This window comes from Lupinus angustifolius, chromosome LG11 (genome assembly GCF_001865875.1).
Source record: "Lupinus angustifolius cultivar Tanjil chromosome LG11, LupAngTanjil_v1.0, whole genome shotgun sequence".
NCBI classification, from domain to species: Eukaryota; Viridiplantae; Streptophyta; class Magnoliopsida; order Fabales; family Fabaceae; genus Lupinus; species Lupinus angustifolius.
In genome coordinates, this window is record NC_032019.1 from 2,735,255 (window position 1) to 2,759,369 (window position 24,115).

Here is a 24,115-nt window from a genome sequence, read left to right on the forward strand (position 1 = left end):
TAACTGAAACACATAAACTCCTAAGTAGCTGTGTGCCTGTGCCTGCGCTAAGAAACAAACACCAAATCAATCTCTTGCTTTGACTATGTTTATACATGGAAAATTCAAAATCCAACTCAATATAATCTGATATAACAAAACATTAAGCAGAACTACCATCATTCTTCACATGCAATTAGTGCCTGCTATCTTAGCTTATCATGATAAGCTTATGTGAAGACATATACAACATATTATTTTTAGAGACAAATGTATTTATACCTTTTTGTATTCATGACTAAATTTTAATTAGAATTAAATTTTTAATATTTTGTCAAAATTTTATTGGTTATTTCTATATTCATATGTTTCGCCACAAGTCTTTTTCTCTCATAATTTGCTTGTTTGTGACACATCAAGAATTAAGAATAGTATTTATTATTCTTGTAAATTATTGAATGTCTGCGCACTTCAATGGTTGAACTGTATGTAAATTTTAAAGAAATGATATCCAGTTGGCGATTAAACTTCCCCACCAAATGTGCAATAACCAATAATGCTCTTAATCATCTGTTAGTTGGTTGTACATTCAATACTATATTAAGAGCCAATATCATGAATCTGATTGTGTCATGTTACTAAGTTCAGCTAGAAGCTACCTATGCTATTGATAAAAAGTCGTCTTCATTCATGATTATCAATGACTCAATTTATCATAGTTTTATGGGGTAACCATGAAAATTTTATTTAAAAATCATGGTTGGCATGCACCCAAGTACTTGTGACTATAGATTTTCCATAATGGAAGTATTAGCTATTGACAAATATGGTGTTGGACTAGTTTTGCTTTTGTTTCCTATTTCATGGGAAATCCTTTCTGATTTCTATCAGTCTTTTATATCATAAGTCTCTCGTAGTTGTTGTCTTCATTGAAAAGGGTTATCTGCATGGAAGTATTACTTTTGCAACCATCCATCAGATAGTGAAGAAAATGGGTGATAAATTAATAATGGAACGGGAGGGTCTCAATTTTCCAAAAGAAAAAATGTTCCCTCCTTTCTCTTCAAATATGCTATCTTCAAGTCCTTATGTATTAGCCAATAAAATTCAAATAAAGATTTATGTATCCTATGTAGGGAAAAAAGTTTTTTAAACAGAAAAAGAGTTTTTAAAATCTTATTACAAATTTTTCTATATAAAATACCCTTAAACTGTTTTTCCTCACAAACCCTTCCACTATAAAATTATAAGTTTGTGACTTAGTTGAAGAAGTTGAGTTTTTTTCAGTTTCTTCAACTAAGTATTCTGAATAATTTCACACCAACTTATCTGACAAACTTATTTAACCAAATTAGAAGAACTTGTAAAAATGTTGTTTTTAGATGAACTCTTAGATTTGTGTCAACATTGGTGTTAAATTTCATATAATATTTTTGGGGTAAAATATACACCCAACTTGTGGCCTTGTGGGCATGAGAGAGGGTACCCATCTCCTTTATGTATCCTTTCATCCATTACATTAAACTCACATTTAATACAAAATTTAAAATTAAATCCAGGTCCCACTCAAACTCGAATTATTTGGGGTATATGATGCACCCTAATAAACTCACAATGGTGGATGCTTTTCATATTATCCTTTTCTGCTAATTTCCCTTCCTTATGTAAGTACACTTCCATGTTTTTAAAATGAAAGGTAAAGTAGCAAAAAGAGAGCTTCAAAAACATTCACAACCTACGTTATATTCGTTCTTAAAATTAAATGGCAAGCATCAATGATATTAGCCCATAAATCTCTTACAATTTAAGGAAGTAATTGGTATGGAAGTTGAGCAACAATGGCTGAAAATAGTATTAGTGCAATATAGCATTTTGAAGGTGAAACTATTCAAGCAAATCGGTTATGTAATAGTTACTATATAGGAGGAAAAAAGGTAAACCCTTTTGTCAAGCAACTATAATTTATCAAGTGTACGAAAAATCTCTATAAATTGTAACCCTTTCACTGTACAAGAGGTTTTGTAAATAGTGTGAGACAAATTCTGTGCATATATGGCTCACAAGAATCCATAAATACCAATGTAGTTACCACTCTGAACATCTTCAGATGTAAACCTGAATCATCCTCCTACCAGATAATGTACTAGAACACATGACTTGTTCTTTACTCAAGCCATCTCACTACTGCATCTTGAGTTTTATGATTGTTTCAACAGTTGCACAATCTATGTCCTGAGGATAGTTCTTGTTCTAAGATGGTTGTGAGATTTCGGAGGGAAAATACCAGCCAACGGGGATGCCTCAACAATTTTTAGTCCTCTGATCCACATGGTGTTTAAGATTGAAAGCTCAGTTTTTGTACCCTTTGATACAGATCAAGTGTATCTGTATGGTTAGGGTCTAAACAAAGAGCTGCTTGACAATCTTTAAGAGCAGAGTTAAGGTCCCCCATTGATTCATAAAATGCTGCTCTTAAATGAAGCATTTGCAGGTCTGGCTTGAAATTTATGGCCTTGCTGAGCTCTTCCACAGCTTCAGTTTCTTTCTGCTCATCCATCATCACTGATCATACATCACATTTGTGTAAGTAAAGTCCCTAATTTAGGTGATGTGTCTCTCTAGCCTTAAAAAGTTAAGTTTTGAAGTGCAAGTTAAATGTTTAGTTTAAAGCCTTACTCAATTATCATCTTCCAATTCCTTGTTTTTCTTTGCTGGAAAAGTATGTTCTTTATAACTGATTTGAAGCTTGAAATCAGTAGGAGGGAATAAACTTTATCCCTATTATGTTTACTAACCTATTTGTGCTTTTCCATGCATGATGTATTCTGCATACTTCACAATGAACTACTACTAATTATATACACTGTGACCAAACACTTTTTATGCTACAAGTTGAAGAATAAAACCTACCAGGCTACCACCAAGTAATTAGTTTTCCAGTTTTGGCATTCTAGAGTTACTTTAAATTGTTTAGAAGCTTTCTTAGTAATGAGTAATTAGTATCCATCAAGAGACAATCATCAAAGAGAGGAATAGGGTGCATTAGTGCATTGATAAAGAAACACTTCCATACAGTGCTACAACATACTCATTACCGAGTGTGTAAACCCTTACAAAGAAAACACACACAAATGAAGACATTCACACTATTGGATTATCAAATATCAAAAGAAAGTCGAACCATGAAGTATCATAAGAAAAATGATTGGCATTGATATTTTTCTGTTCAAAATGATACTCTGCTGTATTTCTGGGTTGATAATTTCAAGAGACTCAAAACACAAGAAATGTTTTGTTGTCATTTGTCAGAAACATAAGTACTAGGATTAAGAACCGCATTCATAATATACAATTTCGAAGTAAAAATACTTGATCATGTTTAAGGTTGAATTTTCCCTAATCACGAGGAGCAAGTCAGATAACTGAAGATTATTAATAAACACAAACATTACTATCTAAATCTTTGTCTCTAATTTAAACCAAAAGGCAGATGATGAAGAATGAAAGATTAGGGAAGTACCTGCTGCCCTGTATCTATATGGGTATGTTCTTAAAGGATCCAGTTGGGTTGCAACATCAAGATCACTCATTGCCATCTCACGGTCACAGTATTCTGATCGTTTCTCATACGCCGAGGCATTGCTTGCTGCCTTCTCAATCAGCTTGGTCATCTCATCATATGCAGCTTTTCGTTGATTTTTCTGATCGTAAACACGCGCAAGACCTTGATGAGCTCTTGTGTGCCTGATTGCCAAGGCATTCTCATAGCACGCTTTTGCAAGATCAAGCTTACCACAATCCACATAAATACTACCTAAGTTATTTAGTGCCTACAATATATTGCAGCAGATAATTAAATGACTGCAGAACATGATTGAAGTGTATAGGGATATTAGGCAGAGATTACTAACTTGTCCTTTACGAAGACCATCTGAAGGACATTTAAGCGCTGCTTCAAGAAGTTGGATAACATAAGAAGATGATTCAGGATCTAAATTTGTGTCAGCCAACACATATGCTTTTAGAAAAAAAGCTTCAAATGATTTTTGAATTGTAATGGACCTATCAGCTCTAGCCAGAGTTTCTTCCCTATAGCCAGTATCATACATTATCCATCCTTCATAAGTTAACCTTTCTTGCGTTGTGCTAGAATGGTTTCTAGCCATCCTCAAACTTCGCATTGCAGCCTTTTGACAGTTTAGCCTATGAAATTCATTTGACATTGTATTTAGTAACTGAATTGAATGCAGAAAATAGGTACATCGTGGCGTCAGAACAGGAAGCATGGACACACTGAAGAAGCAAGAAAATTAAATATCTATGTACAAGCAAGAAGATTATGGGCACTCGACAACGAGATACGCTTACGAATCACTGACATGATGCTTAAGGAACCAGTACAACGTGCAATTAACACGATAACAAATGAAAGATGAACAGACATATCAATAATGTCGATTTACAGATGCTTACCTCAAAAGGAGTAGAGATTGTCGAAACTCTATCAGGCTCTTTGCAGGCTCATTCTCCAACATCCGATGTATAATAGCCAGCGAACCAATATCATCCACAGAAGTCCATTGTTCATATAATTGCATCCAGCATTCAGCCTGACTCTTTTGCTGTACCTCGTGGCTAAGGAGATGAACCAAGTATTTCCCTGTGATCTTCCCATGCGAAGTTACGTAATTTGGTTCCAAAGTTAACAATGCGCGAATATCTCTCATGGCGCTGTCGTAATCCTGAAGTGCAATAAAAAACCAAGCCCTTAATTCTAAGCAATCAGGAGAGAGCTTAAATCCGATAATTTTATTAAGCTCTAAAATTCCATCCTCTATCTGCTTCTCCTCCACCTTTGCCAGGGCTCTATATTTATATGGATATGAAAGGGAAGGGTCCAACTCAGTTGCAACATCCAAATCAAAACTCGTCTCGCTTCCTGTATCGTATAGAGCTCGCTCCTGATACATCCACCCAGCAGGTTTATGCTCAAATATGAGAGAACTAATTAACTTATAGGCTGAACATGGTTGACTCTGCTTGTGCTTGGTTCTTGCTACACCAGCCACAGAATACACATGACCTGCCTCTGCTGCTGCCTCAAAACAATGCTGAGAATCATTATATTCTTTTCTCTCAAGCAGCACACACCCATATTGATGGTATGCAAGTGCCTTCTGCCATCTTTCTTTAGCACAATCTCCCATTCTTTCCAGTAGCATCATTGTAGTTTCTGATACCATGCTTTCCTCCATAGCCACCTGGCTCAGGAAATAGTACAGTAAGAAAGAATCATACCCTACAATAGCCAACCTTTCATTTGCCTCAGAATTACAGAAGATTTTCATCACCTTCGAATTATACAAAGATTCCGGCAGCTCCCTAAGAAACACTTGTAAGCAGGAAGCTACAAGAATTGGTGCTCTTTCTTCCAATCCATAGTCAATAAGTATCAATGCATCATCAACACTTCCAACAATTGAAGCCAAATAGGCATCACAAGCAGATTTCATCTCCTCACAACAAAACCTACTGGCAAAGGAAAGAAGCTCCAAAATAGTCTTGGGAGTGAAAAGATCCAATCTTTTAGTCCTGCTGTACAATTCCACAGCCCTCATACCCTTTGGGCATAGCCCACTTTTTGTGAATTCAATCTTTCTCATTTTGGACTCAGAAAAGCCACCATATAATAGCCTTAAAAAGTTAAGTTTTGAAGTGCAAGTTAAATGTTTAGTTTAAAGCCTTACTCAATTATCATCTTCCAATTCCTTGTTTTTCTTTGCTGGAAAAGTATGTTCTTTATAACTGATTTGAAGCTTGAAATCAGTAGGAGGGAATAAACTTTATCCCTATTATGTTTACTAACCTATTTGTGCTTTTCCATGCATGATGTATTCTGCATACTTCACAATGAACTACTACTAATTATATACACTGTGACCAAACACTTTTTATGCTACAAGTTGAAGAATAAAACCTACCAGGCTACCACCAAGTAATTAGTTTTCCAGTTTTGGCATTCTAGAGTTACTTTAAATTGTTTAGAAGCTTTCTTAGTAATGAGTAATTAGTATCCATCAAGAGACAATCATCAAAGAGAGGAATAGGGTGCATTAGTGCATTGATAAAGAAACACTTCCATACAGTGCTACAACATACTCATTACCGAGTGTGTAAACCCTTACAAAGAAAACACACACAAATGAAGACATTCACACTATTGGATTATCAAATATCAAAAGAAAGTCGAACCATGAAGTATCATAAGAAAAATGATTGGCATTGATATTTTTCTGTTCAAAATGATACTCTGCTGTATTTCTGGGTTGATAATTTCAAGAGACTCAAAACACAAGAAATGTTTTGTTGTCATTTGTCAGAAACATAAGTACTAGGATTAAGAACCGCATTCATAATATACAATTTCGAAGTAAAAATACTTGATCATGTTTAAGGTTGAATTTTCCCTAATCACGAGGAGCAAGTCAGATAACTGAAGATTATTAATAAACACAAACATTACTATCTAAATCTTTGTCTCTAATTTAAACCAAAAGGCAGATGATGAAGAATGAAAGATTAGGGAAGTACCTGCTGCCCTGTATCTATATGGGTATGTTCTTAAAGGATCCAGTTGGGTTGCAACATCAAGATCACTCATTGCCATCTCACGGTCACAGTATTCTGATCGTTTCTCATACGCCGAGGCATTGCTTGCTGCCTTCTCAATCAGCTTGGTCATCTCATCATATGCAGCTTTTCGTTGATTTTTCTGATCGTAAACACGCGCAAGACCTTGATGAGCTCTTGTGTGCCTGATTGCCAAGGCATTCTCATAGCACGCTTTTGCAAGATCAAGCTTACCACAATCCACATAAATACTACCTAAGTTATTTAGTGCCTACAATATATTGCAGCAGATAATTAAATGACTGCAGAACATGATTGAAGTGTATAGGGATATTAGGCAGAGATTACTAACTTGTCCTTTACGAAGACCATCTGAAGGACATTTAAGCGCTGCTTCAAGAAGTTGGATAACATAAGAAGATGATTCAGGATCTAAATTTGTGTCAGCCAACACATATGCTTTTAGAAAAAAAGCTTCAAATGATTTTTGAATTGTAATGGACCTATCAGCTCTAGCCAGAGTTTCTTCCCTATAGCCAGTATCATACATTATCCATCCTTCATAAGTTAACCTTTCTTGCGTTGTGCTAGAATGGTTTCTAGCCATCCTCAAACTTCGCATTGCAGCCTTTTGACAGTTTAGCCTATGAAATTCATTTGACATTGTATTTAGTAACTGAATTGAATGCAGAAAATAGGTACATCGTGGCGTCAGAACAGGAAGCATGGACACACTGAAGAAGCAAGAAAATTAAATATCTATGTACAAGCAAGAAGATTATGGGCACTCGACAACGAGATACGCTTACGAATCACTGACATGATGCTTAAGGAACCAGTACAACGTGCAATTAACACGATAACAAATGAAAGATGAACAGACATATCAATAATGTCGATTTACAGATGCTTACCTCAAAAGGAGTAGAGATTGTCGAAACTCTATCAGGCTCTTTGCAGGCTCATTCTCCAACATCCGATGTATAATAGCCAGCGAACCAATATCATCCACAGAAGTCCATTGTTCATATAATTGCATCCAGCATTCAGCCTGACTCTTTTGCTGTACCTCGTGGCTAAGGAGATGAACCAAGTATTTCCCTGTGATCTTCCCATGCGAAGTTACGTAATTTGGTTCCAAAGTTAACAATGCGCGAATATCTCTCATGGCGCTGTCGTAATCCTGAAGTGCAATAAAAAACCAAGCCCTTAATTCTAAGCAATCAGGAGAGAGCTTAAATCCGATAATTTTATTAAGCTCTAAAATTCCATCCTCTATCTGCTTCTCCTCCACCTTTGCCAGGGCTCTATATTTATATGGATATGAAAGGGAAGGGTCCAACTCAGTTGCAACATCCAAATCAAAACTCGTCTCGCTTCCTGTATCGTATAGAGCTCGCTCCTGATACATCCACCCAGCAGGTTTATGCTCAAATATGAGAGAACTAATTAACTTATAGGCTGAACATGGTTGACTCTGCTTGTGCTTGGTTCTTGCTACACCAGCCACAGAATACACATGACCTGCCTCTGCTGCTGCCTCAAAACAATGCTGAGAATCATTATATTCTTTTCTCTCAAGCAGCACACACCCATATTGATGGTATGCAAGTGCCTTCTGCCATCTTTCTTTAGCACAATCTCCCATTCTTTCCAGTAGCATCATTGTAGTTTCTGATACCATGCTTTCCTCCATAGCCACCTGGCTCAGGAAATAGTACAGTAAGAAAGAATCATACCCTACAATAGCCAACCTTTCATTTGCCTCAGAATTACAGAAGATTTTCATCACCTTCGAATTATACAAAGATTCCGGCAGCTCCCTAAGAAACACTTGTAAGCAGGAAGCTACAAGAATTGGTGCTCTTTCTTCCAATCCATAGTCAATAAGTATCAATGCATCATCAACACTTCCAACAATTGAAGCCAAATAGGCATCACAAGCAGATTTCATCTCCTCACAACAAAACCTACTGGCAAAGGAAAGAAGCTCCAAAATAGTCTTGGGAGTGAAAAGATCCAATCTTTTAGTCCTGCTGTACAATTCCACAGCCCTCATACCCTTTGGGCATAGCCCACTTTTTGTGAATTCAATCTTTCTCATTTTGGACTCAGAAAAGCCACCATATAACATGGCCTTAAATGGGTCTGAAAGTGCTGCAATTCTCCACCTAACACAATTGATTTCCTCATTTCCAATGCAAAAACAGACATCCTTTTTTTCCTCATCTGGCAAACACAGACTCTCAGTGTTAGTTTCCTGTTTAGTCTCTTGCCCACACTGGCACCTATCATTGATTGAACATAGACTAAAACCATGTACCAAATTCACCTTTAGGCATTCAAGAATGCAACCACCAACGCATTCCATTGAAGATACACCCTCAAGTTCATCCTCCCTCCTCTCAAACCTCAACCAAGCCGACAAAACAACCTTGGAGAGCACATCCACCGAGTTCTGGCGCGCCTTCTTGAGACATCTTCTTAGAAGCTTCTGGTCTCTGAGGTTGCACAACAAGGAGTACTGTTCCACAAACAGTAACGCTTTCTGGGATTGGTGGCACCTCTCTAGCCTGTGATAGAGTTCTGCTAAGCTTTCTACAAGGTTGATTGGCTTAAGGCAAGGTTCTATGCAAGGTTCAAGCGTGGCAATAGAAGGAAGCTGAAAAGGTAAAACTAGATTTGCAATTCCTGTTGTTGTTGACTTGCTGTTGGATTTGGACCTTGACAAAAATGATCTGATTTTGTGAGCACTGTTTACAACATCACAAGCTTTGTTTCTTTTGCCACTTGTTTCTGATGAATTGAGGGCATGAACTTGTGTGGTCTTGAAGCGTTCATTAAGCTTCATGCCCCTCATTTCTTCTCTTCTTTTTCAGTGGATATACACCTTGTTTTCAATCTCTTTTGATAAAGATCTCAACTTTTACATGCCCATAATCTAAGGGAGTGACCCTTCAAGGAAAAGAAGTTCATTTTGAAAGAGAAAGGTGATGTGTGATGAAGACCAATGAATTAATTGAACTTGATATCTTACTTAAAAAGGTGTTAAATTCAAGCTTTGTACCATATGTACTTATAGGAATGAAGATTCAGACTCAACATAAAAATAGGAGGTTGATCTCTTTATAGAGGGAAACAAAGAAGCAAGATTTATAGTTTAAGAAGTTGTGCTTTTCTCAGCTTGTACCAGTAACACTAACAACTTCATTTTGTGCATACTCATCCACAGAACAGAACCACTCCAATCAAAGCTAGTTTGGTCAACTGGTTCCATTATCAGATACCCTTTTTAAGCATTAACCTTAAACTATTCACCTTAAATTTATGTTGGATTCATTAAACCGCAAATTTTGGAATTAGATAGAAGTGCATGTCAAGCAAAGGTGCATAAGGTGGAGCAGGTAATCAATCCAATTATTTCTTTAGGTTAAGGTGTCTCATCAACACCAAACAGGTAATAACATTTTGTGATATGTGTATACAATAGTCTCTTATGAATAATTAAAATTGATAATTTTCTATGGCAAATCAAATTATATTTATTTCTTTAGTAATAAAAAAAGAACCTCATTTGTTTTTATTATTTTCTCAACTTTTTAGGGGCTACAGTATAAATTATTAAAAATAACATGGGTGCCATTTCCTTCCCTGGACTCAATGCGAAATTAAATGGTCGAATTAACCTTATGGCATAATAATAAAAATAACATTTGCTAATTTGATTTTCTTTTTAATTTTCTTGACAATAGGAAGGTGCTAATAGTATAATATATACATTTTACATTGTCATTGTATCTGTATTGTCCATCATTCATAAATTAGAGTAAAATCTGTATACTGACAGTTTAAAGTGTATCCTCTACCATTGATTTATATTAATTTTATTTGAGATTCGACCATGATTAATAAATCAATGGTAAATAATTTGCTGACAGTATAAAAAACAATTACACAGTTTAAGATATATATTAAATCCTTTTTAGTTATCATTAATTTTTAAATAACAATAATATAAATTATGGTAAATAATGGAGTATATAAATCTTTTCATTATATATTATTATATTACCCTCAAAGTAGAAAGATTGGAGACAGAAAAGATGCATTATTCCATAATAATACGTGCATAACTGATTAAAAAACATCCACGACACGTGAATTTGCGTGGATATGCTTGAACACAGGGTTAAGAATAAATAAAATATCAATAACTTGGATTTAGATCTAGGAATAACCTTTCATAATTTTTTTAATACACTCGTAACATTATCAATCATATATGGTGGCTCTTCCTCTATACAATAAAATTGTCTCAATAATTTGATGTGTAATGAACTTTTTTATATAAAAAATAATAGGGTCTACATTGAACAACACAAGTTGGAGTTCATGTTAAAGGAGTAAAGGCAACCATGAACATATACCCATCTCAAAATAACAAAATGACAAGAATAAGAATCATGTTCCTACAATCACCATGTGACACCAGTGAAGCATATTCTTTCTATTGTGATCAATGACTCAAACTAGCATTAGGAAAAAAAAGATGTGTGAACACATTTATATTTTATAATTATTGTAAAAATGAATTGATTGTGTATATTTTATAGAGTAAATTATATTAATTCTCTTAAATTTGGTAAAATTATATAAATTATTTATCACTATTTTAATCTACACAAACCTCTCAGAATTATATACATATATTATACTGATTAGTCCTATAAGAGATATAATGTAATTTCTTAAACAAAAAAATGATGATGAGTGTAGTTGAGTCAAACAAAATATAGTATATTGTAAAGACAAATTCAAATAGTATAAGAGTAATGTCTATCTATTATTTTGGCTCGTTATAATTTGTATCAATAATTATAAAGAGATATTTAAATAACTCTTATACTATATTATAATTAACCAAAATAACAAATAAAGATTGATTTTTATACTATTTGAACTTCTTTATAATTTATACTATTTTGTTTAACTTGGTTGTTTAAAACATGGCGTTAATATAATTTACTCTATTTTATGTTACATTGTATAGAAAATGGGTCCTCAAATCTATGCATGCAAGTGTGTATACTTTATATTGATTTCACCTTCATGTGATTTAATATGTTCAGACTGAGAAGATAAAAAAAGGCATATTACCATTTATATATGGCGCACATAATCTGCAACTCAGTTGTATATATTAGAAATAGAAAACATTCACGTATAAGTAATTTGGAAAAATACTTTAATCCCGAATATTACAACCATCCTTTTTTTGTCCAAGTTTATATTAGTACTTTTTTTAAATAGAAAAGCAATAATTTTTATATATTATCATTATATTTATGTCGTTGTACAACTTAGTCCTTTGATATGTATATTATTATCACCATGCTTATACCTCTTATAACATAAAAAAGAATCAGTGTAATTTTTAGAAGAAAAATGATATTGTTTAGCGATATGTGTAACTAAGTTGCTGAAGGTAACATGTTGCTTAGTGCAGTGTAATATGTTGCTCCATGGCCACAATGAAAAGGGATAGCATGACATAAATGTTGCTCAAGGTAACATGTTACACTGCACCAGACAAACTCAGCAGTGTACAGGGGCTGCAAAAATTTAAAGAACATTAGCCATTATGACTGCATTTTTTTCCTCAGGTCAAACCATCCATCTTATTGACACATTAGTACATCTCTTATTAATATTTTCAATGTATAAATATTTTCAAATTTCTAAAAAATAACTGCTGAACATAAATGATGTGAAATATTTTTCCTATAATTAATTATCAAGTAAAAGTGTTGATCATATGATATACAACTGCTAGAACCATTCTTGACTTGTGTAACACGTAATTGACAAGTGTTCATCTTTTTGGACCACTGTTATGTGATTGAGATTTGGGATTATATCTCTGTATCTTTCACTGAAGTTTTATAATTACTGTCTTTAGATGGTAAAGAGAAATAAAAGGAGGGTAAGAGATTCTTTCTAAGCACACTTATTTGAGATTATTATAAAATGAATTGAAAAAAAGTTCAATGTTATCAAATGATCTTGTAGAATCCTTATTAGTTTTGATGTATAACATTACATAAGTCATGAGCAAACAAGAATCAAACAGAAAAAACACAGCAATTTCAACTGTATAGTTAAGGCATACAGAAATACATAATTACATGTACATGCATGAATTTGTATAAGCATAACTATTACCCACCAAATATAACTTGGCATAACTTATGCCAAGAGTTTATACAAATCTCTTCAAATATACGAAGTCATTGGACTGAACTGAACCTCTGATTATTCAAACAACTCCCAATCTTGAGTGATGACAGTAGATAATTGAAATGGGGTTGGTGAGTTCAATCTTTCAACAACTCCTGAATCAAAGGCCTTCCATTTTGTGATCACAGAAATTTCATTGTTAGCAGCATTGCTAAAAGTAGCAGAGTTCCTTGCTTTTAGGTTGTCAATTGTCTCTACATAACTCTGTATACGGCCAACCTGTGTACAAGGACTTAATGTGGTTCTCATTGTATAATTAGAAGGATTTAATTTTAATGCATTGTGAATGTAAGTATATTTTATCAATTGAACTCGGTCGTAGATTGTAATGACATTACAAAAATGTTTGAATTTCACTAAGCAACAACTTTACTGTTGCGTCAAGCTTATTAACGAAAAACCTTTAGTTGCAACAATCTTGCAGCTGCACCATATCTGCTAACAAAAATGTTACTGACCTCAACTCGTCTCCGAGTTTTAGCTTCTCCATTAGCAACAATAGAGTCCAGTTTAAGCAATTGAACCATTAGCAATTCTGTCAACATAACAAATTCTTTGTCTTCAACCTTAGTACCACCACAAATAGTTCTCTCCAAAGTAAGCACCTAACAATCATGAATCACTTCTAGTTAGACTTATTTTCAGAATTGCATTTAAAAAGATGTGTAATAACCAACACCACCTTTTGATATAGCTTGTCAACTTCTGATTTGATAATAGAGACTGCTTCACATGCCTTTAAGATATATTCTTCACTCCTCTGCATCTCCTCAAGCTTCTTTTCTTTGCTGGCTGGATCTTCAAACAACACAATCTTCGACATGTGTTTCGCTCCGACCGTATGCAAGCATTCTCCGTCCTCCTTCTCTTTCCCTTTAAATAATAACCTTTGTTCCTTAGGCTCTAGACCAGTCTCAGATGTAAGGACACTTTTCACATGCCCTTCCATTGAAGCAAATAGAGTAGTTACTAGTTAGGCCTCAATTTCAGAATCTAATTGGTGATATTGTAACAGCATGCAATACAATGCAGTATTCCAAAAACTTTTATCAGCTTAACAGATATAGTGCAATACATATACTAGGAAAAAATATACATAGAAATTTATTGAAATAAATAGAGGAAGGCAGTACTCAAGGAATGATGAATTGTGAAGGCAAACATATGCTTTCAGCAAGGTAAGTGTCAGATAAAGATCAACCACCAAATGAAATAAAGGGAGTTCATGAATCATTCTAAAAAGTCAAAACAAATAACAAATTTGCAGCTTTCTCTATAAGAATTATCACAACTGAAGTATCATAAAAGAGACTGCCAACTTGATATTTCACATCGGATAAAGCCTCCAAATCAATGAACTTTTCATGACTTTTAAACAGCCTAATAGGGATGAATTTATCATACCAGAAACCCAAGTTGGTAACTGAATACTTTGGAGTTTTGTATAAAAAGGAGTAAATGAAAAAAGGACAGCTTAACTACCAAATGTGGATTGTGCAGGAACATCAATCTCATGGTAATAAGAACCATGAGAAACCATGATTTTGATCATAGGACTAGCAGAGGACTCAAGAGTTTGTTGTCTCTTCTGAACAAGCATGCCACCAGGTTTAAGCTCCCAGTCTATACTTCCCTTAATCACATCACTAGTTGCACTTTTTGAAGGTGATATTTTTTTTCATTGTAACAGTAATTTTGGTAAAACATTGCAATAGGATAAAGAAAGATGAGGGTGGAGTTAATTGAAAGGTGCAAGAGAGGTATCAGAATATCAAAAGAAGATGATTGAGTAAGCAAACAAAAGTGGTTTCAGGATAAGGACCCCACAACTGTCATTTACAAAAAAAACAGCAGTTGCTTGCTTACAACTCAATAAAGTAAAAGTTGGTAAAATAATTACACCATACGAAGCCTAGTAACACATGCAAGATTCGTTAAAAATTAGATTTATAGTATATAGCAGGATTTTCAAAAACTATCGGTGATCATAATTGAGGCCACAACGTTGTGGTTTGAGCTATCTCAGCAACTTTAACACTAATATTAGTTAGTGAACTCAAAAAAAAATTCGTACATACTCGCTTGTCTTACATTGCTTGTATCCTTTTTAAAGTCTGAGCCAAAGGCTCTTTGGTATTATCCTCATATGATGAAACTTCAGACGCAAGGTTCTTTTAGATATCGTAGTTACAAGAAGCTTCGCGGAGTACATCTACTTTTTGTTCTGGCCGTTGTGGAAAGTGCTTTTAACACTGATCTTTCATCTACCACGAAGATAGTTCCCCATCTAACCATTTTAGAAGTGCCTCCACCTCAGAAACATCTCGAAATGAAGCAGATTCTAACTCTTTTATTAAGTAACGGATGGATTTCCCTTGACTTTGAACTTCTGATTTTATCTGTGTAGAAATGTATCATGGCCATTGTTCGATAAAAAAATATTTATCAAAGGTGAAAAATTTGACAGCAAAAGATAAGTTGAAGGATTTTCAATTTCCTCAATCATGTTTCTGGTGAATGCTACAGCAGGAATTCCATTTGGATGTATTATATTTTCCATGTTTGCATCCTTTCTTGTAAGGGAACGATACAGTTCTATTACTTCAGGCACATTGCTTTTAACCGAACCAGTGATTTTGGTGCTGCTGCTGCTATTGTTGGCTGAACTTTATCTGCTTTCTCATTTTGATGTAGTGAAATTATTTTTGACCTTAAATGATAAGCTTCTTGTCTTAGTTCCTGGTTTTTTATTGCAAGCAACTCATTCCTTGCCATTTGGACTTCAAGTTTTTCTAGAGGTAGGTGATCTCAAACTGTTCTCTTCATGTCGCGTTGTCTCTTCTTCCCTTTTCATAAGAATGGCTATACGATGGTTATTATTACCAATTTGATATTTTGTATAATGAAATTATGATCATGCTTGGAACATTATAAGGATGCTTTGTACTATGATGCCTATCTGATAATTTTTATGGCAGATGGGAAATTACTTGATCTTGCTTGCAGCTCTACTATGTAATAGCTGCCTTCAAAATGCCATGTTAGGTACAACCTTAAATTCTTTGGTCAAATTTACTCTACTATTTTGTGGTTTTATTTTTAAATTAATCTATGGTTTTTTTTTGTCTTTAATGCTTTCTGATCTTTTAGTGCCATATCTATGAGGGTTAGTGATTCATCTATATTGCATAGGTTTGTTAAATGATATAATTTGGCCTTAGTGAGTATAAGCAACTTTTTTCATTAAATTTGAATTGGATTTTCATAATTATTGTACAGGTAGCCTAAAACACCAGTTAACATACCTAATGGATTAAAAAGTACTAAGATCCCTATATGGAATTCTCTTTCAAATTTCTGAAGTCCAGATATAATTTATGGAATGGGAGTGTTATTGGGTGAATAATTCTAGCTTCAATGTGGTGTACCTTTCTTTCGTGACTCAGTACCCTCTTTATAGTTGAATGGCATTTGGCTATTCTTTGCTTGTGAAGCAAGCAAGAGAAAGGAGAAAGCTGAGCTGATACCATTCCTTTGACCAATGGGGTGTACCTTTCTCTGAACTCCTTTAGCACCTTTTCTTTCTTCCAACTACTTCTACATTCTTCAGTCACCCACCCCTTCTGCAACCTAAAGTGTGAAGTGGTGTAGATTGGTTTTCTATGACTATTGTTACCATACTTTAAGGTGAAGTACATGAAAATAGTTAGACACAGACAGGGTTTTTCCAAGTCCTTAAATTGTGTTTGTCCAAAAGACCAAAACTTCAAACATAAGTTATGACTTTGCATTCTCTTGAATCTTGACCAGCACTACCAAATACCAAACCAATCATTGGTTTTTGTTTTTTGTCTTCACATTAATAATTTCATGAGTAACTCATGCACATGTATTATCCGGAGAGTAATGACTAATGACAGTAAATTATGTATGAGTTAACATTACACTAAACTACAGATTATAATGTTAACTTTTTAGGGAAGAGTAAACTGTGAAAATTTATATAGATTGATAAGAGGCACTTATCTGTGGAGATTCTGATGAGGCAGGGAGAGCGTGTACAAATTGCCTCTACAAAACACTAACTTGAGCATGCTACACAACTTGAATATTAAGAGTGTAGAATAGGCTGTATGAAGCATTTTCATAATCAAATATGCCAATGTACATTCTATTTTTCTTGTATGAAACAAATTTTTGAATTACATTCTTAGATACAACAGAGCTATGAACTCCTAGAGATCAATGATGAAAAATCTAAACTGAATGATCTTAATCATTGGCTTGCAGAAGTCAATGTTAAAAGTTTTAAACCAACATGAACTAACAAGCTATTCTCCTGTGTGAATACCTACGTGTCAAGGTTAGACATTGTAAACCATACCGATTTCTAGCAAAGAAGTGTGAGCTAAGTTCATAACAACATCAGGGTCTCTGCAATTCTTGCTTAGAAAAGCAAAAACAACATCTATCGCGAATTTCTTTAGAATGGACGACGATTTCTTTGCCTTTGCATACGAATGCCCAAGTATATAGGTAACACCAGACTCTTTGGCTTTTAGAATCTTCAAAGACTCATATTTGTAAAGTGACTCTTGATGATGGCCATCAACATTACAATATGACATATTAGAAGTGTGTGGTGAAATACCAAGGCCATCCACACTTACACCATCGATCGACAACTCACGTGTTCGTACTTGTGGTACATCCTCATCCTCTACTTGTACAAATTGTATCATAGCTGATACCAATCTAATCTCAAAGTTATAGTTCTCTTGTTGTACATCTTTGTAACCATATCTGACAACGCAATGAAACATAGCATACTCCCTTGGACCAACCCTGCTGATTACCAACCTTTCATTTTCACAGACATAAGGGACTTGAACAGATTTAACACACACAAAAACTAACACTTGATGAAATGCTGGTAAGTTTGTAACGAAGTGGCCAAAAATTGCAGGTACGCCTGAAACCAGATTACTGAAAATGAGTCCTATTCCTGGGACACGGACCATGCCTAGGCGAGGTCCCAAGGATAGTATCCGGCTCATTGAAACCTTGTTCTCCATATCAAACTGGTGTTTCTTGATTGTTCCATAGTTCCAAGTAAACATTATACCCATAAAGAGACAAGATAGCACAAGTGGAACCCACCCTCCTTCAGGGACCTTGCAAAAAGAAGCTGAGATGTAAAGCAGTTCAATTGTTCCAAACAATAGGAAACACATGATGGCTTTTATTATTCCTTGCTTCCACACAATCACAGTTACTAGTGTCATCAAGCATGTTGTCACGAACATAACAGTGGTAATGGCCAGCCCTGCAGACCCAGCAAAATAGTTAAAGTATATATGTTAATACTTCAAATATGTAACCATAGTGGGGGAAGAAGAGTACCATATGCATGTCCCAACATGTTTGTATCCCTTAGGCCAATTGTGACAGCTAAACAAAGGCACATTAAGATCCAATTGATTTCTGGCACATATATCTGCCCATATATTCTGCTTGAAGTATGAACAATCTTCACCGGAGGAAAACAATTTAATGCACAACACTGGCTTATGATGGAAAAAGTGGCAGAAATTACTGCTTGACTTCCTACAATGGCTGCAAAAGTGGCTACTATGAACACTGGCCAAAATACAGCTTCTGCAGAAAAATAGTAGCATGGTTTCACTAAAGATTACAGAAACAACATTGAAACACTGGTTTATTAGAACAATTTCTTGCCTGGTATAGCTTTGTAGAAACTTCTCTGAATGTCATAATGGTGCTTAGAGAGAAATGCAGCCTCGCCCATGTACGCCAAAATCAGGCAGGGATATACTAAACATGTGAAAGCTATCTGAATTTGAGTGCAACTGTTAAAGCATAATTCATTTGGGTATGGTAGACTAACATATTGTATCAACTTTTAATCAGTTTACCTTTATTGAGAGTGCAGAAAAATGACCCAAGTCAGCATACATTGTCTCAACACCTGAGATAGTATACATAGGAAAATTACTTCCACAGATAATTAACTTCTAATAAACTTAACTATGCTATGGGTACCTGTGATTGAAAGAACCACTCCACCTAATGATAGCCACCCTTCAATGCCATTGGTTTTGAGGAATCTTAACATGTAGAGTGGAGAAAGTGCATGAAATATTTGCGGATTCCAGTGGAGTATGTTGTATATACCGATACCACTGATACACAAAAGCCATGCTGCAACAATTGGGGCAAACATGAAAGCAACTCTATGGGTCCCATGATGCTGAATGGAGAAAAGGCCCACTAAGATGACACATGAGATTATAACAACATAATCTGCAAGAAAAATCATGGAGTTTTATAAGATTACAAACACACCAAGTAATGAAAGAAGCTTAGTGGGCTTACTGTCATGGAGTTGAGTGATCTTAACTTTAACACCCGAAACTGCTGAAAGAACTGAAAAGAGATTTAAAGAATGTTTATAGACCCAAAGGAGAAACAAATGCAGAAGTCTACAAATACCAATTCCAGAACTAACTCAGAATCTCATAGCAAGTAACTACATAAACAAAAGAAAAAATATAGAATTATAGATCCATGAACTTGGCATTGGCAATATGGCATAAATCTCTTGAAAGGTAACACAATGGCATTTTCATTTTATTAAGAAATATAGTAAATACTAATGATTATTTCCTTAAGTGTCAATGTATTCAAGGAGAGGTTCCTTTGCCACTTAGTCCTCCAGATTCTTAAAAATGCCAAATTAGAGCCCTTGGCGTATCTCTTCCCTCACTTATTCTACAGAACTTGCATAGTTTGTACTTCGTAGCTTCCGTATTCAATAGTAAAATCGGTTTTGCTATCAATTGCGTGAAGTAACTAAAAAAGGGTATGTTTTGTTGGAAAATGATGTTGAAGTGTTGTATTTAAAACATGAGCAAATTTGTTACCCTTTCCTAACTAGCAAGTGGTCGGACTATGTGCATCATAATCATAAATTACGACATGAAATGCAGAACTGTTTGTATCCAGTGCAGTGTTGTCTGAGAAGTACGTCAAGAATTTGTAACAAGTAGTAATAAGCTAAAGCTATTAAAAGAGTGATGCATTCATTATTAAGTGGTTCCAGATTAGACTAGGCTCAATTTTACTTGTGCAAGTAATGCCAGATAAAGTTAAGGTGATAGCTTACAGGAAGTCATGAAGTAAACAACATCATTATAGAAGCTCAGGGGCTGCTCCTGATCAACTACCTGATATTGCAGGAGTAATCACACCATCACCAATTGTCATACAGGTTCCTAGCAGAACAAATATCAGCAGTCCTTTCTGGAACCTCGGGTGCTTTTTAAAGAATAGCTTCAAAAATGAACTCTGCCATGTGTCTTCAGAATCTTCTATAGCACTGGCATCATAAGCACACAAGTTTTCGTCTGTGGGTTGTTGATTAGGTAAAATGCTTAGTTTTGCATGTCGACAGAGAAGTGAGTATAATGCAAAGGTACCACCTGCACAAATAAGTGAACAATTGTTGCAGGAAAGGTTCAAGAGTTCTGATATTTAAATTTTGGACTAATACTTGGCACAGTATGCATTTAACTTTATCTCTTTCTTTTTATATTCTTTGTATACAAGCTTTTGAAAAATACACATAAAAACAAAGAAATCATACGGTGTCCCTATTTGATGTTCAAAAAACAATTTCCAAGAATTAACTAAGTACCCTCAGGAACAAAATAGCAATTCTTGCTGACTGTAAACTTAAAAGGCTACATGTAAGTTAAGTCTGAAAGCTTTAGTACTAAAGCTAGTTGATCATATTAGTACACATAACTATATTTCAGAAAATTCAAGGTAACGTTGGAAATATGCTCATAATTATGTAAAGTCAAAAACAGCAAATGACAGGATATACACTATGCTTTTGTCATTCTGCTTATTCATTGAGAAAACACATACTATATAATCTAAACCACCACTGCCAAGATGATGTTTCAAGATTCTACCTTCTCCATTGTCATCAGCAGACATCACGATAAAAACATATTTGAAGAGAGCAATAAAGGTAAATGTCCAGAAGATGAATGAAAGCACCCCAAAGATTTCTTCATCGTCTTCTTTGAGGCTCAATTTCCCAGAGAATGTGGTCTTGTAAACATAAAGAGGAGAAGTACTGAGATCACCATAAACTACTCCAAGACTTTGGTATGCCAAAGTGAGAACAGTTGCACAAGATGTCCTCTTTAAATTCTGATACAAGAAACCATACATTAGGAGTTAAGAATATAGTCAATATACACATTTAACTCTAGCCAGGTGCTATATGACAAACGTTAACAATTTTTCTTATACAATTTCATCAAAATAAGGTTGTATACCACAGTGCAAAAAATATGTAGATAAGTTCCACCCTCCTACAACCTAAAGCCATTATAATTAGAAGTACACATTACAAAAGGACATTTATGCCGATAGTCCGAATCTGAACCTGCAATACCCTTCTTATACAAATAGCAAAGTCATGTACCTATGTTTATATGAAGCACATGCAGTGCCCAAATATATTCCACCTCACTTAGCTGTGGTTGGTTTGAGGGGAAGGGAAGGGGTGGAGAGGATTTTAGTAATAATCCCTCATTTGGTTCAAAAATTTGGAGAGGATGGAAGGTAAAATAACAAGGTCAAAATCCCTCCCATCTCATCCCCGTAACTAATTTTTTTCGGGTTTCGTGATTGTCTCTCCTAACAAATGTTGCTCTCAGACAATACTAATATGGTAAGTTGGTAACCATTACCAGTGTTACACTAAACACATGCTAATCCCAACTTGTATACCATGAATGACCATTTTAATAAACCTTATGGGAACACTATGATGAAACTTGTACATGGACACATTCATTGAATAATGACTAATGACTATGTAGAAATGTAATATTAAGTATGAAAAATATTGACAAGAGATCATGCAAGGGGTTATAGTTCCTACTTATAAGTTTACTTTAGAGTGAAAGAATGATGAAAAGAGGACCTGGTGAGATATTCCATGTTCCAAAGATTGCTGAGATGGGTTCATGGCTGAAAGAGAAGTGAGGGTAGAGTAGAACTAGATATCAGTTTAGTTTCATTAAGAAAGTGATGAGACAGAGAATATATATATAGAAGAGATTGAAACATGAAGATATAGGAAATGAAGTGTGGAAGAAGTGAAGAAGGAGAAGTAGTAGAAAGGCAAGTGCTGTGTGTGTCCAAACAAGTTGAAAAATGCATTCAATGCTCTTTAACTCTCTTGGTTAACCAACCTAACACCTTATCACCACCCTGGTAAAAAACTTTTTAAATTCTTCTTCTTATCACTCAAATTCTGCAAATAATCTTTCTATCGGACAAATCCAAGGAGGAATCTTCTACATTGTGTCACCTTTTTCATATAAGAATAATATAAATAATGATCTCTCAGTAAATAATTGTTTTTTACAAATATTCAATGACAAAAATGAAATTTTGTTGTAAATAAATGAACAAAAGTACATTATATGTTATTTTTATATGTTGTTGTGTGATATTGACTCTAAGATAATTATTACTCGTATTTTTTGTGGGAATAAAAATAAGAGTGTAAATCTATACACTGACAATATAAAGATTTATGTATATGAACCTCATTATCTATCATTCATTTGAGTTACTTTTTCTAAAAAGTCAATAATAATTAAGTATTAATAATGTATGATACAATAACAATGCATAAAACTCATATATTGTTAATACATATATTTTTTTGCTCTAAAAATAATTAAAAACTACATTCAAAGATGATCAATTAAAGTTGAAGTTATTGTGAAATAGGTGAGTGTAAATGATGATATATAGTTAGAAATGTTAATATTTAAGAAACAATTAATTGTACTTCAATAATATGTCATGTGTATGGAAGATTAATTTATTTTCAGAAAAACTTATATGAAGACACATGCTTGATTCAAGTGGTACATATTTGATTCTTCTTAATATATCAACGAGTGTTGATTCAAGTGGTATATGTTTGATTCTTCTTAAGTAAGGTCTCGGGTTTAAGTCTCGTGGATGGAAAAAATGTCCGCTGGGAAAAATGTCCCGGCTCGACAGGATTGCATCTCGTGCGAGTATACCTGTACATACATCTATTTGCATAAGTTTAATTGTGTTTTTTAGCGCTATTATTTATGACTAAATTTTAATTAAAATTAAATTTTTAATGTGTTGACAAGATTTTATTAATTGTCTCCATATACATACATCTCCACACAAGATTTTCTCATGACTTATCCCTTCCATCCCAGTCAGACCATAAATTCAAATTCAATAATATACTATATTAATGGGAATTAATTGGTATTTTTTTACGCAATAACAACTTGATTATCATAATTACCATTGAAAAACTAAATTTGATCCATGTTTTAAACATTGGAGGACAAAGTATGTCATTTAAAATATCTCCTCCTAACTTATTGGTATTTTATCTTTCATAAAATAATTTGGTAACTTTCTCTTCCATTAATTAAAATGGGGTGAACATAGATTAAGTAAGGTTTGTCATTTATCTTATCCTAAATGTTAATCAAACTATATTTTAAATTGAACTCAGACTTATACTAGAAGTCTTACTTAACCCTAAATGTTGATTAAACAAACTTTCGAACCTAAATTTCGTTCTATATCCTATTGAATATAGTGAAAATTTTCCTCTTTTCAGACAAAATATTCTCGATATTATTTTTTTCTTATTGATAAATAATTTGACGTATAAAATGATATACATCATATATTTTGTAAATCATTTGTGTATGTGTATGTATGTGAAAGGATTATAGATCAATAACATATGAAAATGGTTTGCACATTGTAGCACTAAATCATTTGCACAAAAATGTTCAAAATAACTAGTAAAAATATTGAAAAACACTTTTAAAGAGATGAGATTATATGAGTAGATATTTTAATGCAACTAAATTTATTGTATATTTTGGAACAAAGATATATGATAATTAAACAAACATGTATAAATATAAGTCATGAGTAAACATAGACAGAATATTGACTCATAACAATGTTTGAAAGCTAGGAAAATAGATGAATGTCTTATCTTCCTCGACCTTTCTTGCATCTAAATATGGTAAAGTACCAAGCTTTCAATCAAGCAGGTTTGGCGGCTGACATGCGATAGAAGTTA

The 24,115-nt window shown here is 34.2% G+C and overlaps 3 protein-coding genes and 1 long non-coding RNA gene across 6 annotated transcripts; 1 reads left to right on the plus strand and 3 right to left on the minus strand.

The window, feature by feature from the left end:
* LOC109360011 lies at positions 255-13,646 on the plus strand. The gene is made up of 4 exons (XR_002109091.1): positions 255-267; positions 10,999-11,003; positions 13,331-13,503; positions 13,601-13,646. It is a non-coding gene; the product is annotated as an uncharacterized LOC109360011 (long non-coding RNA).
* On the minus strand, positions 1,738-10,062 carry LOC109360006 (ethylene-overproduction protein 1-like). Its single transcript, XM_019604741.1, has 4 exons — positions 7,524-10,062; positions 6,962-7,253; positions 6,571-6,880; positions 1,738-2,541 (listed from the first exon to the last, which is right to left on the minus strand). The coding sequence occupies exons 1-4, from the start codon at positions 9,467-9,469 to the stop codon at positions 2,315-2,317; spliced, it is 2,775 nt and encodes a 924-aa protein (XP_019460286.1). The 5' UTR covers positions 9,470-10,062; the 3' UTR covers positions 1,738-2,314.
* On the minus strand, positions 12,660-14,661 carry LOC109360009 (BAG family molecular chaperone regulator 4-like). Of its 2 annotated transcripts, none has more exons than XM_019604746.1 (4): positions 14,389-14,661; positions 13,589-13,848; positions 13,365-13,511; positions 12,660-13,125 (listed from the first exon to the last, which is right to left on the minus strand). In XM_019604746.1, exons 1-4 carry the CDS (start codon positions 14,504-14,506, stop codon positions 12,922-12,924), a joined length of 729 nt encoding a protein of 242 aa, XP_019460291.1. In that variant the 5' UTR covers positions 14,507-14,661; the 3' UTR covers positions 12,660-12,921. The 2 variants fall into 2 exon arrangements, with proteins under 2 accessions (XP_019460291.1, XP_019460292.1); XM_019604747.1 differs by lacking the exon at positions 14,389-14,661 and adding an exon at positions 14,040-14,219.
* LOC109360007 (potassium transporter 1) lies at positions 17,018-22,165 on the minus strand. Of its 2 annotated transcripts, XM_019604742.1 has the most exons (9): positions 21,932-22,165; positions 20,907-21,150; positions 20,154-20,408; positions 19,303-19,353; positions 18,970-19,230; positions 18,843-18,895; positions 18,646-18,760; positions 18,310-18,564; positions 17,018-18,232 (listed from the first exon to the last, which is right to left on the minus strand). In XM_019604742.1, the coding sequence occupies exons 1-9, from the start codon at positions 21,974-21,976 to the stop codon at positions 17,271-17,273; spliced, it is 2,241 nt and encodes a 746-aa protein (XP_019460287.1). In that variant the 5' UTR covers positions 21,977-22,165; the 3' UTR covers positions 17,018-17,270. The 2 variants fall into 2 exon arrangements, with proteins under 2 accessions (XP_019460287.1, XP_019460289.1); XM_019604744.1 differs by lacking the exon at positions 19,303-19,353.